The sequence below is a fragment of the Scyliorhinus torazame genome, chromosome 22 (genome assembly GCF_047496885.1).
Source record: "Scyliorhinus torazame isolate Kashiwa2021f chromosome 22, sScyTor2.1, whole genome shotgun sequence".
Lineage (NCBI taxonomy): Eukaryota > Metazoa > Chordata > Chondrichthyes > Carcharhiniformes > Scyliorhinidae > Scyliorhinus > Scyliorhinus torazame.
This window is the reverse complement of record NC_092728.1, coordinates 112,837,743-112,858,033: the sequence shown is the minus strand read 5'-3', so window position 1 is coordinate 112,858,033 and position 20,291 is coordinate 112,837,743. Positions and strand designations below refer to the sequence as shown.

Sequence of the window (20,291 nt, the reverse complement as noted above, 5' to 3'; positions counted from 1 at the left end):
AAGAGGGGATAAAGAATCAATTCCATTTGTGAGGAGGGATGATATACCAAGTGGGTAAACAAACGAGGCTGCGGTTTGAGTTTTGAGATTAAAAAAGCGCAGTCACGTGACAGATATACTACAGACACCCCCCCCCCCCCCCCCCTCCCCAATAGTGAAAGGGAGATTGGAGAGCAAATATGTAGGCAGATTTCTGTCTGTAAGAACAAGAAGGTAATAATAGTCGGAGACTTTAACTATCCCAATATCAACTGGGAATCAAACAATGAGGGGAACTGAAGAAGAAAGATTCATGCAGTGTGTCCATGAAAATGTTCTCAACCGGACTTCCGGGTGTGGCGATGACCAGCTAGGTAGCATGTTTCGGCAGCTCCCAGTGGAACGGACTTTTGGGCTCTTGATAGGAGCCCCAACGGCAATTTTAATGGCAAAAAACACTGCTGTAATCCAGAAGGGAATCCCCCTAGACACGGATGGAAAAAAGAGAGGAAAGTGGCCGGATTGCGGTGGATCCTCTAGAGCAGCGGCCAGGAAGGCAGGCACAAAGCAAGATGGCGTCGGAAGGAGGCAGTTTAATATACAAAGAACAAAGAACAAAGAAATGTACAGCACAGGAACAGGCCCTTCGGCCCTCCAAGCCCGTGCCGACCATACTGCCCGACTAAACTACAATCTTCTACACTTCCTGGGTCCGTATCCTTCTATTCCCATCCTATTCATATATTTGTCAAGATGCCCCTTAAATGTCCCTATCGTCCCTGCCTCCACTACCTCCTCCGGTAGTGAGTTCCAGGCACCCACTACCCTCTGCGTAAAAAACTTGCCTCGTACATCTACTCTAAACTTTGCCCCTCTCACCTTAAACCTATGCCCCCTAGTAATTGACCCCTCTACCCTGGGGAAAAGCCTCTGACTATCCACTCTGTCTATGCCCCTCATAATTTTGTATACCTCTATCAGGTCGCCCCTCAACCTCCTTCGTTCCAGTGAGAACAAACCGAGTTTATTCAATCGCTCCTCATAGCTTATGCCCTCCATACCAGGCAACATTCTGGTAAATCTCTTCTGCACCCTCTCTAAAGCCTCCACATCCTTCTGGTAGTGTGGCGACCAGAATTGAACACTATACTCCAAGTGTGGCCTAACTAAGGTTCTATACAGCTGCAACATGACTTGCCAATTCTTATACTCAATGCCCCGGCCAATGAAGGCAAGCATGCCGTATGCCTTCTTGACTACCTTCTCCACCTGTGTAGCCCCTTTCAGTGATCTGTGGACCTGTACTCCTAGATCTCTTTGACTTTCAATACTCTTGAGGGTTCTACCATTCACTGTATATTCCCTACCTGCATTAGCCCTTCCAAAATGCATTACCTCACATTTGTCCAGGTTAAACTCCATCTGCCATCTCTCCGCCCAAGTCTCCAGACAATCTAAATCCTGCTGTATCCTCAGACAGTCCTCATCGCTATCCGCAATTCCACCAACCTTTGTGTCGTCTGCAAACTTACTAATCAGACCAGTTACATTTTCCTCCAAATCATTTATATATACTACAAAGAGCAAAGGTCCCAGCACTGATCCCTGTGGAACACCACTGGTCACAGCCCTCCAATTAGAAAAGCATCCCTCCATTGCTACCCTCTGCCTTCTATGGCCTAGCCAGTTCTGTATCCACCTTGCCAGTTCACCCCTGATCCCGTGTGACTTCACCTTTTGTACTAGTCTACCATGAGGGACCTTGTCAAAGGCCTTACTGAAGTCCATATAGACAACATCTACTGCCCTACCTGCATCAATCATCTTAGTGACCTCCTCGAAAAACTCTATCAAGTTAGTGAGACACGACCTCCCCTTCACAAAACCGTGCTGCCTCTCACTAATACGTCCATTTGCTTCCAAATGGGAGTAGATCCTGTCTCGAAGAATTCTCTCCAGTAATTTCCCTACCACTGAAGTAAGGCTCACCGGCCTGTAGTTCCCGGGATTATCCCTGCCACCCTTCTTAAACAGAGGAACAACATTGGCTATTCTCCAGTCCTCCGGGATATCCCCTGAAGACAGCGAGGATCCAAAGATTTCTGTCAAGGCCTCAGCAATTTCCTCTCCAGCCTCCTTCAGTATTCTGGGGTAGATCCCATCCGGCCCTGGGGACTTATCTACCTTAATATTTTTTAAGACACCCAACACCTCGTCTTTTTGGATCACAATGTGACCCAGGCTATCTACACCCCCTACTCCAGACTCAACATCTACCAATTCCTTCTCTTTGGTGAATACTGATGCAAAGTATTCATTTAGTACCTCGCCCATTTCCTCTGGCTCCACACACAGATTCCCTTGCCTATCCTTCAGTGGGCCAACCCTTTCCCTGGCTACCCTCTTGCTTTTTATGTAAGTGTAAAAAGCCTTGGGATTTTCCTTAACCCTATTTGCCAATGCCTTTTCATGACCCCTTCTAGCCCTCCTGACTCCTTGCTTAAGTTCCTTCCTACTTTCCTTATATGCCACACAGGCTTCGTCTGTTCCCAGCCTTTTAGCCCTGACAAATGCCTCCTTTTTCTTTTTGACGAGGCCTACAATATCACTCGTCATCCAAGGTTCCCGAAAATTGCCGTATTTATCTTTCTTCCTCTCAGGAACATGCCTGTCCTGTATTCCTTTCAACTGACACTTGAAAGCCTCCCACATGTCAGATGTTGATTTGCCCTCAAACATCCGCCCCCAATCTATGTTCTTCAGTTCCCGCCTAATATTGTTATAATTAGCCTTCCCCCAATTTAGCACATTCATCCTCGGACCACTCTTATCCTTGTCCACCAGCACTTTAAAACTTACTGAATTGTGGTCACTGTTACCGAAATGCTCCCCTACTGAAACATCTACCACCTGGCCGGGCTCATTCCCCAATACCAGGTCCAGTACCGCCCCTTCCCTAGTTGGACTGTTTACATATTGTTTTAAGAAGCCCTCCTGGATGCTCCTTACAAACTCTGCCCCGTCTAAGCCCCTGGCACTAAGTGAGTCCCAGTCAATATTGGGGAAGTTGAAGTCTCCCATCACCACAACCCTGTTGTTTTTACTCTTTTCCAAAATCTGTCTACCTATCTGCTCCTCTATTTCCCGCTGGCTGTTGGGAGGCCTGTAGTATACCCCCAACATTGTGACTGCACCCTTCTTATTCCTGATCTCTACCCATATAGCCTCACTGCCCTCTGAGGTGTCCTCTCGCTGTATAGCTGTGATACTCTCCTGAACAAGTAGCGCAACTCCGCCTCCCCTTTTACATCCCCCTCTATCCCGCCTGAAACATCTAAATCCTGGAACGTTTAGCTGCCAATCCTGCCCTTCCCTCAACCAGGTCTCTGTAATGGCAACAACATCATAGTTCCAAGTAGTAATCCAAGCTCTAAGTTCATCTGCCTTACCCGTAATGCTCCTTGCATTAAAACATATGCACTTCAGGCCACCAGACCCGCTGTGTTCAGCAACTTCTCCCCGTCTGCGCTGCCTCAGAGCCACACTGTCCCTATTCCCTAGTTCTCCCTCAATGCTCTCACCTTCTGACCTATTGCTCCCGTGCCCACCCCCCTGCCATACTAGTTTAAACCCTCCCGTGTGACACTAGCAAATCTCGCGGCCAGGATATTTATGCCTCTCCGGTTTAGATGCAACCCGTCCATCTTATACAGGTCACACCTGCCCCGGAAGAGCTCCCAGTGGTCCAGATAACCGAAACCCTCCCTCCTACACCAGCTGTTTAGCCACGTGTTTGTCTGCTCTATCTTCCTATTTCTAGCCTCACTGGCACGTGGCACAGGGAGTAATCCCGAGATTACAACCCTCGAGGTCCTGTCTTTTAACTTTCTGCCTAGCTCCCTGAACTCCTGCTGCAGGACCTCATGCCTCTTCCTGCCTATGTCGTTAGTACCAATATGTACAACGACCTCTACCTGTTTGCCCTCCCCCTTCAGGATTCCCTCTACCCGTTCGGAGACATCCTGGACCCTGGCACCAGGGAGGCAACATACCATCCTGGAGTCTCTTTCACGTCCAGGATATGGGGCCCTGACCAACAAGAGTTCCTGTGGCGTTGCGTGGAAGAACTCAAAAAGGAGATGAAGAAGGAGCTGTTGGCCCCGATATTACAAGCGATTGAGGGGCTAAAGGAGGAGCAAAAGACCCAGGAACAGGAGCTTCGGGTCGTGAAGGCAAAGGCTGCTGAGAATGAGGACGACATACAGGGCCTGGTGGTGAAAACGGAGATGCACGAGGCACAACACAAAAGGTGTGTGGAAAGGCTGGAGGTGCTGGAGAATAATGCGAGGAGGAAGAATTTAAGGATTCTTGGTCTTCCCGAAGGTGTACAAGGGGCGGACGTCGGAGCATATGTGAGCACGATGCTGCACTCATTAATGGGATCGGAGGCCCCGACTGGTCCGCTGGAGGTGGAGGGAGCCTATCGAGTTATGGCGCGAAGACCGAGGGCTGGAGAAATTCCTCGAGCCATAGTGGTGAGATTTCTCCGATATAATGACAGAGAGATGGTCCTCAGATGGGCAAAGAAAACTCGGAGCAGTAGGTGGGAGAACGCGGTGATCCGCGTATATCAAGATTGGAGTGCGGAGATGGCGAGAAGGAGGGCAAGCTTTAATCGGGCCAAGGCGGTGCTGCACAAACGGAAGATTAAATTTGGAATGCTGCAACCGGCAAGACTGTGGGTCACACATCAAGGGAAACACCACTACTTCGAAACGACAGATGAGGCGTGGACATTTATTGTCGAGGAGAAACTGGAGTGAGCGGGCCATAAAAAGAACGTTTGGGACAAAGTGGGGGGGTGAATATGTGGGATGAAGGGGGGAAAAGAGGGAAGAGATAACTTCCCAAGTTGTTAATCCTGCGACCCTGTAACTTTTCTCTCTTCCCCATGTCGTGGAGGAGGAGGGGGGGGGGGGGGGGAGGATGAGGAGCTGAGGGCGCCGGCCATTGGGTGTGGGGCCAAAAGGGAAGCGCGGGCTTTGTTCCCGCGCTATGGTAATCACTGCGGGAACAGGGAAGCAGGAAGGAGGGGGCCTCGCACAGTGTGACCCGAGGTCACGGGGGGAAGCCGAGGTTGGCCAGAGTTTGCTGACTTCTGGGAGCAACATGGGGGGTGCAATTACGCTAGTTTAGGATCTAGCGTGGGGGGTGGGGGGGTTAACTGGGTTGCTGCTGCTGGGGAGAAGGGGGAGCTGGTAGGACGGGGGGGGTCGGGGCGGGGGGGCGCTGCTTGGGGGAGATACGGCTACGTGGGAACCGGGTGAGGAGCTGGATTGAAAAAGGAGATGGCTAGTCGTCAAGGGGGGGGGGGGGCGTAAAGAGCCCCCCAACCCAGTTGATCACGTGGAATGTGAGAGGGCTGAACGGGCCGATAAAGAGGGCACGGGTACTCGCACACCTAAAGAAACTTAAGGCAGATGTGGTTATGCTTCAGGAGACTCATCTGAAGCTGATAGACCAGGTCAGACTACGCAAAGGATGGGTGGGGCTAGACGCATAAAACAGGGGGGTGGCCATACTAGTGGGGAAGCGGGTAATGTTTGAGGCAAAGACTATAGTGGGGGCAGATAGGTGATGGTGAGTGGCAAATTGCAAGGGGAGGCGGTGGTATTAGTGAACGTGTATGCCCCGAACTGGGATAATGCCAACTTTGAGGCGTATGTTAGGACGAATCCCGGACCTAGAAGTGGGGAAGTTGGTAATGGGTGGAGATTTTAATACGGTGGGCTGGACCCAGGGCTGGACAGATCGAGGTCCAGGACCGGAAGGAGGCCGGCTGCAGCTAGGGTGCTTAAGGACTTTATGGAGCAGGTGGGAGGAGTAGACCCCTGGAGATTTAGTAGACCTAGGAGTAAGGAGTTTTCGTTTTTCTCCTATGTCCACAAAGTTTATTCCCGAATAGATTTTTTTGTTTTGGGAAGGGCACTGATCCCAAAGGTGACGGGGACGGAGTACACTGCTATAGCCATTTCGGATCATGCTCCACATTGGGTGGACCTGGAGATAGGGGAAGAAAAACAACAGCGTCCACCCTGGAGAATGGACATTGGATTATTGGCAGATGAGGGGGTGTGTTTAAGGGTGAAGGGGTGTATTGAAAGGTACTTGGAACTCCATGATAATGGGGAGGTACAGGTGGGAGTGGTCTGGGAGGCGCTGAAGGCAGTGGTTAGAGGCAAGCTGATATCTATTAGGGCACATAAAGGAAAGCAGGAGGGTAGGGAAAGGGAGCGGTTGTTGAAAGAACGTCTGAGGGTGGACAGACAATATGCGGAGGCACCGGAGGAGGGACTGTACAGGGAAAGGCAAAGGCTACATGTACATAGAACATAGAACATAGAACAATACAGCGCAGTACAGGCCCTTCGGCCCACGATGTTGCACCGAAACAAAAGCCATCTAACCTACACTATGCCATTATCATCCATATGTTTATCCAATAAACTTTTAAATGCCCTCAATGTTGGCGAGTTCACTACTGTAGCAGGTAGGGCATTCCACGGCCTCACTACTCTTTGCGTAAAGAACCTACCTCTGACCTCTGTCCTATATCTATTACCCCTCAGTTTAAAGTTATGTCCCCTCGTGCCAGCCATATCCATCCGCGGGAGAAGGCTCTCACTGTCCACCCTATCCAACCCCCTGATCATTTTGTATGCCTCTATTAAGTCTCCTCTTAACCTTCTTCTCTCCAACGAAAACAACCTCAAGTCCATCAGCCTTTCCTCATAAGATTTTCCCTCCATACCAGGCAACATCCTGGTAAATCTCCTCTGCACCCGCTCCAAAGCCTCCACGTCCTTCCTATAATGCGGTGACCAGAACTGTACGCAATACTCCAAATGCGGCCGTACCAGAGTTCTGTACAGCTGCAACATGACCTCCCGACTACGGAACTCAATCCCTCTACCAATAAAGGCCAACACTCCATAGGCCTTCTTCACAACCCTATCAACCTGGGTGGCAACTTTCAGGGATCTATGTACATGGACACCTAGATCCCTCTGCTCATCCACACTTTCAAGAACTTTACCATTAGCCAAATATTCCGCATTCCTGTTATTCCTTCCAAAGTGAATCACCTCACACTTCTCTACATTAAACTCCATTTGCCACCTCTCAGCCCAGCTCTGCAGCTTATCTATATCCCTCTGTAACCTGCTACATCCTTCCACACTATCGACAACACCACCGACTTTAGTATCGTCTGCAAATTTACTCACCCACCCTTCTGCGCCTTCCTCTAGGTCATTGATAAAAATGACAAACAGCAACGGCCCCAGAACAGATCCTTGTGGTACTCCACTTGTGACTGTACTCCATTCTGAACATTTCCCATCAACCACCACCCTCTGTCTTCTTTCAGCTAGCCAATTTCTGATCCACATCTCTAAATCACCCTCAATCCCCAGCCTCCGTATTTTTTGCAATAGCCGACCGTGGGGAACCTTATCAAACGCTTTGCTGAAATCCATATACACCACATCAACTGCTCTACCCTCGTCGACCTGTTCAGTCACCTTCTCAAAGAACTCAATAAGGTTTGTGAGGCATGACCTACCCTTCACAAAGCCATGCTGACTATCCCTGATCATATTATTCCTATCTAGATGATTATAAATCTTGTCCCTTATAATCCCCTCCAAGATTTTCCCCACTACAGACGTGAGGCTCACCGGTCTATAGTTGCCGGGGTTGTCTCTGCTCCCCTTTTTGAACAAAGGGACCACATTTGCTGTCCTCCAGTCCTCTGGCACTATTCCTGTAGCCAATGATGACATAAAAATCAAAGCCAAAGGTCCAGCAATCTCTTCCCTGGCCTCCCATAGAATCCTAGGATAAATCCCATCAAGTCCCGGGGACTTATCTATTTTCAGCCTGTCCAGAATTGCCAACACCTCTTCCCTACGTACCTCAATGCCATCAATTCTATTAGCCTGGGGCTCCGCATTCTCCTCCACAACATTATCTTTCTCCTGAGTGAATACTGACGAAAAATATTCATTTAGTATCTCGCCTATCTCTTCAGACTCCACACACAATTTCCCATCCCTGTCCTTGACTGGTCCTACTCTTTCCCTAGTCATTCGCTTATTCCTGACATACCTATAGAAAGCTTTTGGGTTTTCCTTGATCCTTCCTGCCAAATACTTCTCATGTCCCCTCCTTGCTCGTCTTAGCTCTCTCTTTAGATCCTTCCTCGCTACCTTGTAACTATCCATCGCCCCAACCGAAACTTCACACTTCATCTTCACATAGGCCTCCTTCTTCCTCTTAACAAGAGATTCCACTTCCTTGGTAAACCACGGTTCCCTCGCTCGACGCCTTCCTCCCTGTCTGACCGGTACATACTTATCAAGAACACGCAGTAGCTGATCCTTGAACAAGCCCCACTTATCCAGTGTGCCCAACACTTGCAGCCTACTTCTCCACCTTACCCCCCCCAAGTCACGTCTAATGGCATCATAATTGCCCTTCCCCCAGCTATAACTCTTGCCCTGCGGTGTATACTTATCCCTTTCCATCATTAACGTAAACGTCACCGAATTGTGGTCACTGTCCCCAAAGTGCTCTCCTACCTCCAAATCCAACACCTGGCCTGGTTCATTACCCAAAACCAAATCCAACGTGGCCTCGCCTCTTGTTGGCCTGTCAACATATTGTTTCAGGAAACCCTCCTGCACACACTGTACAAAAAACGACCCATCTATTGTACTCGAACTATATATTTTCCAGTCAATATTTGGAAAGTTAAAGTCTCCCATAATAACTACCCTGTTACTTTCGCTCATATCCAGAATCATCTTCGCCATCCTTTCCTCTACATCCCTAGAACTATTAGGAGGCCTATAAAAAACTCCCAACAGGGTGACCTCTCCTTTCCTGTTTCTAACTTCAGCCAATACTACCTCGGAAGAAGAGTCCCCATCTAGCATCCTCTCCGCCACCGTAATACTGCTCTTGACTAGCAGCGCCACACCTCCCCCTCTTTTGCCTCCTTCTCTGAGCTTACTAAAACACCTAAACCCCGGAACCTGCAACATCCATTCCTGTCCCTGCTCTATCCATGTCTCCGAAATGGCCACAACATCGAAGTCCCAGGTACCAACCCACGCTGCCAGTTCCCCTACCTTGTTTCGTATACTCCTGGCATTGAAGTAGACACACTTCAAACCACCTACCTGAACACTGGCCCCCTCCTGCGACGTCAAATCTGTGCTCCTGACCTCTATACTCTCATTCTCCCTTACCCTAAAACTACAATCCAGGTTCCCATGCCCCTGCTGCATTAGTTTAAACCCCCCCCAAAGAGCACTAACAAATCTCCCCCCCAGGATATTTGTGCCCCTCAGGTTCAGATGTAGACCATCCTGTCTGTAGAGGTCCCACCTTCCCCAGAAAGAGCCCCAGTTATCCAAAAATCTGAAACCCTCCCGCCTGCACCATCCCTGTAGCCACGTGTTTAAATGCTCTCTCTCCCTATTCCTCATCTCACTATCACGTGGCACGGGCAACAACCCAGAGATAACAACTCTGTTTGTTCTAGTTCTGAGCTTCCATCCTAGCTCCCTGAAAGCCTGCCTGACATCCTTGTCCCCTTTCCTACCTATGTCGTTAGTGCCAATGTGGACCACGACTTGGGGCTGCTCCCCCTCCCCCTAAGGACCCGGAAAACACAATCCGAGACATCACGTACCCTTGCACCTGGGAGGCAACATACCAAACGTGAGTCTCTCACGCTCCCACAAAATCTCCTATCTGTGCCCCTGACTATAGAGTCCCCAATTACTAATGCTCTGCTCCTCTCCCCCCCTTCCCTTCTGAGCAACAGGGACAGACTCCGTGCCAGAGGCCCGTACCCCATGGCTTACCCCTGGTAAGTCGTCCCCCCCACAAGTATCCAAAGCGGTATACTTGTTTCTCAGGGGAACGACCGAAGGGGATCCCTGCACTGACTGTTTTTTCCCAGTCCCTCTTACAGTTACCCACCTATCTCCAATCTTTGGTGTAACTAATTCCCTGAAGCTGCTATCTATGACCCCTTCTGCCTCCCGAATGATCCGAAGTTCTTCCAACTCCAGCTCCAGTTCCCTAACTCGGTCTTGGAGGAGCTGGAGATGGCAGCACTTCCTGCAGGTAAAATCAGCAGGGACACTAACTGCATCCCTCACCTCAAACATCCTGCAGGAGGAACATTGTACTCCCTTCCCTGCCATTCCTCCAACTTTCTACCAAGATCTGGCTAACAACTAAATTAAATTTTTATAAAAAATAATAATAATATGAAATATGGTACTTACCTCAGACCAATGGGTTTTATTATTAGGTTAGAGGAGGAGGGCGGGTGGGAGACACTACACGTGTAGTGTCTCGGGTTTCCTCTCCACCAGAATTTATTGGTGAGGGTCTTCCCAGACGTCCGCGGGTCGATGTCCTGATCCCGCCTAAAAAACTAATTTAAAAAAAAAAAAGAAAAATTCTCAGCTCCTGCTGAAATTGACTAACCAGCCAGCTGTTCTCACGCCGCCGAAATCGACTGGCCTGCCCCTGCAAAGACAAGTGCTTTTAAAGGTTGACTTACCTCCCAGCAACCTCCTTCCGCAGTGCTCCCGCTGAAACTGACTCACCAGCTGTTCTCCCGCCGCCGAAATCGACTGGCCTGCCCCTACAAAGACAAGTGCTTTTAAAGGTTGACTTACCTCCCAGCAACCTCCTTCCGCAGTGCTCCCGCTGAAACTGACTCACCAGCTGTTCTCCCGCCGCCGAAATCGACATTGAATTTGACTTGTTGACTACGGGTAATGCAGAGGCACAATGGAGGAAGGCACAGGGTGTACAGTACGAATACGGGGAGAAGGCGAGCAGGTTGCTGGCCCACCAACTGAGGAAAAGGGGAGCAGCGAGGGAGATAGGGGGGTGAGAGATGAGGAGGGAGAGATGGAGCGGGGAGCGGAGAGAGTGAATGGAGTGTTCAAGGCATTTTACAAAAGACTATATGAAGCTCAGCCCCCGGATGGGAAGGAGAGAATGATGTGCTTTCTGGATCAGCTGGAATTTCCTAAGGTGGAGGAGCAGGAGAGGGTGGGACTGGGAGCACAGATTGAGACGGAGGAAGTGATGAAAGGGATTGGGAGCATGCAGGCGGGTAAGGCCCCGGGACCAGACGGATTCCCAGTTGAATTCTATTGGAAATATATGGACTTGCTGGCCCCGCTACTGATGAGAACCTTTAATGAGGCGAGGGAAAGGGGGCAGCTGCCCCCGACTATGTCCGAGGCAATGATATCGCTCCTCCTAAAGAAGGAAAAAGACCCGCTGCAATGGGGGTCCTACAGGCCCATTTCCCTCCTGAATGTGGACGCTAAGATTCTGGCCAAGGTAATGGCAATGAGGATAGAGGATTGTGTCCCGGGGGTGGTTCATGAGGATCAAACTGGGTTTGTGAAGGGGAGACAGCTGAATACAAATATACGGAGGCTGCTAGGGGTAATGATGATGCTCCCACCAGAGGGGGAAGCAGAGATAGTGGTGGCGATGGATGCCGAGAAAGCATTTGATAGAGTGGAGTGGGATTATTTGTGGGAGGTGCTGAGGAGATTTGGTTTTGGGGATGGGTATATCAGGTGGGTACGGTTGCTGTATAGGGCCCCGATGGCAAGCGTTGTCACGAATGGACGGGGGTCTGACTATTTTCGGCTCCATAGAGGGACGAGGCAGGGATGTCCTCTGTCCCCGTTATTGTTTGCACTGGCGATTGAACCCCTGGCCATAGCATTGAGGGGTTCCAGGAAGTGGAGGGGAGTACTCGGGGGGGGGGGGGGGGGGGGGGGGGGGGGGGAGGAGAGAGAGAAGAACACCGGGTATCTCTGTATGCGGATGATTTGTTGCTATATGTGGCGGACCCGGCGGAGGGGATGCCAGAGATAATGCGGATACTTGGGGAGTTTGGGGATTTTTCAGGGTATAAACTGAACATGGGGAAAAGTGAGTTGTTTGTGGTGCATCCAGGGGAGCAGAGCAGAGAAATAGAGGATTTACCGTTGAGGAAGATAACAAGGGACTTCCGGTACTTGGGGATCCAGATAGCCAAGAATTGGGGTACATTACACAGGCTTAATTTAATGCGGTTGGTGGAACAGATGGAGGAGGACTTTAAGAGATGGGACATGGTGTCCCTGTCATTGGCAGGTAGGGTGCAGGTGGTTAAAATGGTGGTCCTCCCGAGATTCCTTTTTGTGTTTCAGTGCCTCCCGGTGGTGATCACGAAGGCTTTTTTCAAAAGAATCGAAGAGTATTATGAGTTGTGTGGGCTGGGAAGACCCCGAGAGTGAGGAGGGGATTCTTGCAGCGTAGTAGGGACTGGGGGGGCTGGCACTACCGAGCCTAAGTGAGTACTACTGGGCCGCCAATGTTTCGATGGTGTGTAAGTGGATGGGAGAAGGGGAGGGAGCGGCGTGGAAGAGATTGGAGAGGGCGTCCTGCAGGGGGACTAGCCTACAAGCAATGGTGACGGCACCGTTGCCGTTCTCACCAAAGAAATACACCACAAGCCCGGTGGTGGTGGCTACATTGAAAATTTGGGGGCAGTGGAGACGGCATAGGGGAAGGACGGGAGCTTCGGTGCGGTCCCCGATAAGAAACAATCATAGGTTCGTTCCGGGGAGAATGGATGGGGGATTTGGAGCATGGCAAAGAGCTGGGGTAGTACAACTGAGATCTGTTTATAGATGGGACGTTTGCGAGTCTGGGAGCGCTGACGGAAAAATATGGGTTGCCCCAAGGGAATGCATTTCGGTACATGCAATTGAGGGCTTTTGCGAGGCAACAGGTGAGGGAATCCCGCAGCTCCCGACGCAGGAGGTGCAGGATAGAGTGATCTCAGAGACATGGGTGGGGAATGGTAAGGTGTCGGACATATACAGGGAAATGAGGGACGAGGGGGAGATCATGGTAGATGAGCTGAAAGGGAAATGGGAAGAAGAACTGGGGGAGGAGATTGAGGAGGGGCTGTGGGCTGATGCCCTACGTAGGGTAAACTCATCGTCCTCGTGTGCCAGGCTAAGCCTGATACAATTTAAGGTGTTACACAGGGCGCATATGACTGGAGCACGGCTTAGTACATTTTTGGGGGTAGAGGATAGGTGTGCGAGATGCTCGAGAGGCCCAGCGAATCACACCCACATATTCTGGTCATGCCCGGCACTACAGGGGTTCTGGGTGGGGGGTGGCAAAGGTGCTTTCGAAGGTGGTGGGGGTCCGGGTCGAACCAAGCTGGGGGTTGGCTATATTTGGGATTGCAGAAGAGCCGGGAGTGCAGGAGGCGAGAGAGGCTGACGTGTTGGCCTTTGCGTCCCTAGTAGCCCGGCGCAGGATATTGTTAATGTGGCAGGAAGCCAAACCCCCGGGTGTGGAGACCTGGATAAACGACATGGCAGGGTTTATAAAGTTAGAACGGGTTAAGTTCGTGTTAAGGGGTTCGGCTCAGGGGTTCACCAGGCGGTGGCAACCGTTCGTCGATTACCTCACAGAAAGATAGAGGGAATGGAAAAGAAGTAGACAACAGCAGCAACCCAGGGAGAAGGGGGGGGGGGGGGAGGAATCGAATGGACGCTCTGATGTTATTGTATATGTATAATATGTATAGGTATTTGTTACAGGTAATTGTATATTGGATTGTTGGATTGTATTTTTGGAGAGTATTTATTTTGGACAAGGCAGTTGCCATTCAGTTTTGTTTTTGTTTTTGTTTATAATTTATTTATTTATTTGTTTAAAACTGGCCACTGTTATTTATATTGCTTTATTGTTGTGTAAAAGAAACACTACGTACTGTTATGTTTGGCCAAAAATCTTGAATAAAATATATTTAAAAAAAAAAAAGAAAATGTTCTCAACCAAATAGTGAGAAACCCGACGAGAGGAGATGCAATTCTAGACCCAGTCTTGGGGAACGGAGAAGGACAGGTGGGTGATGTGACCGTTGGATCGGGGATAGTGACCACAATTCAGTTAGATTCAGTATTACCGTGGAAAAGGACAGAATTAAGGTGGGACTAAATGTTTTGAACTGTGGGAAGGTAATTTTTGTAGAACTGAGAAGGGACTTTGCTGAGGTGGACTGGCCAGCATTGCTCGAGGGTAAATCTGTGGAAAACCAGTGGGACGTACTAAAAGGCAAGATCCTAAATGTACAAAGTAGACATGTCCCCTCCAAAAATAAGAATAGTACTGCCAAACCTAGACACCCCTGGTTGTCTAGAGGAATACAGGGGAAAATCAAACCGAAAAAGAAATAGGCTCAAAGAACGAAGCACTGCAGATAGCCTAGACAAGTAGAGAAAGTGCAGGGCCAAAGTCAAAAAGGAAATAAGGAAATTAAAGAGGCATGAAAAAAAATTAGCAAGTAAAGTTAAAGAAAACCCAAAGATGTTTTGCCAATATATTAATGGTAAAAGTTAATTAAAGGCAAACGTGATTCCATTGTTTCAAAAGGGATCGAAGGAAATGCCGAACAATTATAGGCTGGTTAGTCTTGCGTCAAGTGGTGGTCAAATTAGTAGAATCAATCCTGAGAGATAGGATTAACTGTTGCATAGAAACTCTCCAAAATCAGTTGCATTCTTGGACACACTCGTCTCCATCAAGGACGGTCACCTCAGCACTTCGCTTTACTGCAAACCCACGGATAACCTCACGATGCTCCCCTTCTCCAGCTTCCACCCTAAACACATTAAAGAAGCCATCCCCTATGGACAAGCTCTCCGTATACACCGGATCTGCTCCGACGAGGAGGAGCGTAACAGACATCTACAGACGTTGAAAGATGCCCTCGTACGAACGGGACATGGCACTCGACTCATCGATCGACAGTTCCAATGCGCCACAGCGACAAACTGCACCGACCTCCTCAGAAGACAAACATGGGACACAACCGACAGAATACCCTTCGTCGTCCAGTGCTTCCCCGGAGCGGAGAAACTACAACATCTTCTTCACAGCCTTCAACACGTCATTGATGAAGATGAACATCTTGCCAAGGTCATCCCCACACCCCCACTACCTGCCTTCAAACAACCGCGTAACCTCAAACAAACCATTGTTTGCAGCAAACTACCCAGTCTTCAGAACAGTGACCACGACACCACACAACCCTACCATGGCAATCTCTGCAAGACGTGCCAGATCATCGACATGGATACCACCATTACACGTGAGAACACCACCCACCAGGTACGCGGTACATACTCGTGCGACTCTCCCAACGTTGTCTACCTCATATGCTGCAGGAAAGGATGTCCCCGAGCGTGGTACATTGGCGAGACCATGCAGACGCTGCGACAACGAATGAACGGACATCACGCGACAATCACCAGGCAGGAATGTTCCCTTCCAGTCGGGGAATACTTCAGCAATCAAGGGCATTCAGCCTCTGATCTCCGGGTAAGCGTTCTCCAAGGCGGCCTTCAGGACGCGCGACAACGCGGAATCGCCGAGCAGGAACTTGTAGCCAAGTTCCGCACACATGAGTGCAGCCTCAACCGGGACCTGGGATTCATGTTGCATTACATTCATCCCCCACCATCTGGCCGGCAAAATCCTACCAACTGTCCTGGCTTGATACAATTCACACCTTTAACCTGGGGTTACCCCATCTCTGGATCTGTAAAGATTTAATCACCTGCTAATGCTCGCATTCCAAGCATTGTCTGGCAGCTTTGAATTTGTCTATATATTTGTTTCTGGAACATACCTCTTCATTCACCTGAGGAAGGAGCAGCGCTCCGAAAGCTAGTGACATCAAAACAAACCTGTTGGACTTTAACCTGGTGTTGTAAGACTTCATACTGTGCTCACCTCAGTCCAACACCGGCATCTCCACATCATTGCATAGATAGGCATGGATAGTCAGCATAGATTTGTTAAAGGAAGGTCTTGACTCTCAAATTTGATTGAATTCTTTGAGGAAGTGACAAGAAGGGTTGATCAAGTAATAGAAATCAACTTTTGAGTTAGCTAAAGATAAGGTAGATAAAAGGTTTAATGAAGAAATCCTGGTTGGAAAAATCCTTAACTCCTTAAAGAGTAATTAACTAAATGAATATATTAACCATGAGAGTGAGAAAAGCTGAATGGCTGGGAATTGATCAGATAAGACTTAATTTTCAGATTTTATAAGTCCATCAAACTGCTGGAGTCTACAAGGTCAAATAGCAGAAAGACTCTTTGTGTTAAAGAGCTGGGCTGAGATCCCAGTTCCATTTCCATGGTAATGACAAGTCAGCCCATTGTGATAAGTCCTGGTGGGAAATGTGTTTCGCTCAAACAATGTTATGGAAAATCATTTATCTTTAAAATTGACTGATAGACACAGTTTGGTCGAAATGAGTGAATTATAAATTAGTTAAAGCCAATCACAGCTGTAAAGAGGGCAACACTTTAAGATGGTAATCTTCCTAAAAGATCAGTTGTCGGGATGAGAAAACACTTCTTTTCTGGAATCATTCTAACCTATCTTCTGAAACCTATTCTGCTTGTTTTGCAAAATAGCCATTTTCGTTTGTTTTAAATCATTCAAGTCGTTTTTAGTACTGTGCATCTTGATTTGACGAAATTACCACAAACTATTATTGTATTTTGAATTCAACTACTATATTTGCCAAAGACAATCAATCTGACTAGCTTGCTGCAGGGCTAGTCGGAACTTTCTAAAATGTTGTACTGAAATTGAATCACCAGTAGACACTTTATTTAAAAACAGAAATAACTTTGCCAAAAGGTTCAGTCTGGAATCTCTGTTATTTGGGAACTAAGAAGGGCTAACGCATAACCAGGGTTCCAAATAGACACACGGATCCATCTTGAAGGTAGTGCAGTGGGTGGAGTGTACATGAATTTTAGCAAGGCCTTTGACAAAGTCCCACATGGCAAATTGGTCAAAAAAGTGAAAGCCGATGGGATACAGGGTAATGTGGTAAACTGGATAAAGTATTGGCTTAGTAACAGGAAACAAAGGGTAATGATCGATGGCTGCCCTTGCAACTGGAAAGTTGTTTCAAGTGGTGTTCCACAGGGCTCGGTGTTGGGACACTTACCGTTTATTCGGACGTGAACGTGGGGGGCACTATTGAGAAATCTGTAGATCACACAAAGATTGGCCGAGTGGTGGGCTGTGTAGAGGATAGCTGTAATCTCCAGAATGATATAGATGGATTGGTGGAGTGGACGAGTGGCAGATGGATTTTAACACAGAAGTGTGAAGTCATGCATTCCATTTAGGGAGGTTGAACAGTTGTAAGGAGTACACAATAAATGGGAATATATTAAGAGGGGTCGATGAAGTGAGAGATCTAGAACCAGGGGACATCGATTCAAGATAAGAGGCAGAAGGTATAGAGGGGACATGAGGAAGAATGTTTTACGCAGAGGGTAGTGGGAGCCTAGAATTCGCTGTCCGAGTTGGTGATGGAGGCAGAGACCCTAAACCCTTTTTAAAAAGTACCTGGATCTGCACCTTAAGCGCTGTAAGCTATGGGGTGGGTGCAGGAAGGTGGGATTAGAAAGGGCACTTGGGTGTCCTTGGGCTGGCATGGACAAGATGGGCTGAATGGCCTCCTGTGCTGTAACTATTCTGTGGTTTTATATATGTGCAATAACTTGCAAAATATAGTGCATGCATTTCTTCTTTTTATGAAAATAGGGATGTTTGATGCATTTGAAGACTTTTCTTGGGTGCACATTATTCTTTTTGTCATTAAACATTTGTTTGTGGGACAACTTATTCCTTTCCAGCAGTGTAAAATACCTGTAACCCAGCCCAGATTGGTCTCGCTTCCTGATTCCCGCTTTAACTTTAAAATCCGTCCCCAAATCCATGTTTTGGTGTCTCGGGCTCTGTGGATCGTGCTCAGGAAGTTAGTTAATCATCTGAATAATGCCGGGTTAACAATCTGGACAAATTGGGATAACATCTTCTGGACATTTCAAGGAGTTAAATATCCCATGGCTCTGAATGGAAAGAGCAGAGGATTCTTCTTTTGTCTTTGATAGCATCCTTCCTCCAGCCAACATCACCAAACAGATACATCTCTGCCGCTTGTGGATCTTGTCTAGAAAGTAGTAATTGCACTTTAAAGTGATTTATTACGTGTGATTTGCTCTGGGTTTTTTCTGAATAAGTAAGTTTCTAAATTTGAGTTCTGGATTTTTTTGCAGATGATTATGTACATATTTCAAGCAAACCTTGTGATCTGCAATGTAGTACAGTCGATGGACAAAGACAGCTGATGGTCCCAGCTCGGGATGGAACTTCTTGTAAATACAGGGAATACCGAGGAGTTTGTGTGGCTGGTAGTTGTGAGGTTGTGAACATAACCTGCATAGATGCATTTTAGAAATTTCCAAGCTTGTTGACTTTTGTTTCATACTCTCTCCCTGTATCCCACAGCCCATCGGATGTGACGGGGTGCTCTTTTCCACCCAGACTTTAGACAAATGTGGTATCTGCCAGGGTAATGGAAGCAGCTGCACGCGGGTTACTGGCAACTACAGGAAGGGGGCATCCTATCTGGGTAAGAATACAACTAAGAACATTAAGTACGAGGAGTAGGACAAAGATGTGCAGGTTATGTGGGGTTGCGGGGGAGTGGGGCCAGGTAGAGTGCTCTTTTGGAGGGTCGGTACAGACTCAATGGGCCGAACGGCCTCCTTCTCCACTGTCGGGATTCTATAGAACTACCTCAACTACCTTCTGACACTATCCCCAAACCTCCATAGTGTCCAGAAATCTGCCGATCTCATAAACTTCCTACAGTGCAGAAGGAGCCCATTAGGCCCATTGAGTCTGCACTGACCCTCGTCCACTGCTCCCTACCCCCATAACCTAAACCGCACCTCCCTGGACAAAAAGGGGCAATTTAGCATGGTCAATCCACCTAAACTGCATGCCTTTGGACTATGGAGGAAACCGGAGTACCCGGAGGAAACCCACGCAGACACGGAGGAAGTGCAAACTCCACAGTCATTCGAGGCCAGAATTGAACCCGTGTCTCTGGAACTGTGAAGCAGCAGTGCTAACCACTGTGCCACCGTGCTGCCTGTCTTTTTTTATAAAGGGTACCCAGTTCATTTTTTCCAATTGAGGAGCAATTTAGCATGTTCAATCCACCTACTTGGCACATCTTTGGATTGTGGGGGCGACACCCACACAAACACGGGGAAAATGTGCAAACTCCACACGGACAGTGACCCAGAGCCGGGATTCGAACTCGGCGCCGTGTGACTGCAGTGCTACCACTGCGCCACCATGCTGCCCCCTCGTGCCGCCTGTCTTGAATACACTGAATGACTGAGCATTCACAGCTGTCTGAGGTTAAGAATTCGAAATATTCACAACCCTTTTGAAAAAAAATTTCTTCAGCTCAGTCCCAAATGGTGATCTCTTTTACTGAGATTGTGACTGCATGTTTTAGTTTCCTCAGCCAGGAGAAACATCTTCGCAGACACTTAAGAATTTTAGATATTTCAATTAGATTGCCTCTTCTTCCTTTAAACTCTGGGGAATAGACGTTGTCAACTCAGTATGTCCTCACATGATAAACTCCCCATCCAGAAACCAATGTAGTGAATCGTGGTTACACTCCCTCAAGGGTGAATATCATTTCCTAGGTTTAGAGACCAAAGCCATACACACGACTCCTGGAGTAGTAACGCCAATTGCCTGTATAATTGTAGTAAGATTTACTTGCTCTCATACCCAATTCTTTGCAATAAAAACTAACATACCTTCACGTTAACAGATTATGATGCTCAGATCCCTCTGAATGCAGACATTCCCCAGTCTCCCCATTCAAAAAAAATACATATTTCCAAAGAGGATAACATCACACTTGCTACGCTATACCATCTAAGCCAGCACACTTTTTTATGTGCAAATTGTGCTTGACTAACACTTTTGAGTTGTTTTGTTGAGATAACCAGAAAGTTGATGAGCGTGATGTGGTGTACGTGGACTTTAACAAGCTTTTCATCAAAGATACAGCATATGGAATAAAAAGGACAGTAAGTAACATTAGGATGCACAATTTGCTGAGTGGCAGGAAGCAGAGTGTACAGTGGCTTTGCTCCTCTCGCTGTCTTTCTCTGCCTCTCGGATTGGATTTGTTTACTGTCACGTGTACCGAGGTACAGTGAAAAGTATTTTCTGCGAGCAACTCAACAGATCATTAAGTACATGGAAAGAAAAGGGAATA

At 48.1% G+C, this 20,291-nt stretch overlaps 1 protein-coding gene across 7 annotated transcripts in view; it reads left to right on the top strand.

Annotated features, from left to right (window-relative positions):
• Positions 1-20,291, top strand: part of adamtsl2 (ADAMTS-like 2) — a 154,534-nt gene that overhangs the window by 46,124 nt on the left and 88,119 nt on the right. For all 7 annotated transcript variants that reach the window (XM_072488951.1, XM_072488952.1, XM_072488954.1 and 4 more), the window contains 2 exons: positions 18,256-18,401; positions 18,488-18,611. In XM_072488951.1, the coding sequence (XP_072345052.1) occupies positions 18,256-18,401; positions 18,488-18,611 (270 nt within the window). The remainder of the gene's footprint in view (positions 1-18,255; positions 18,402-18,487; positions 18,612-20,291) is intronic.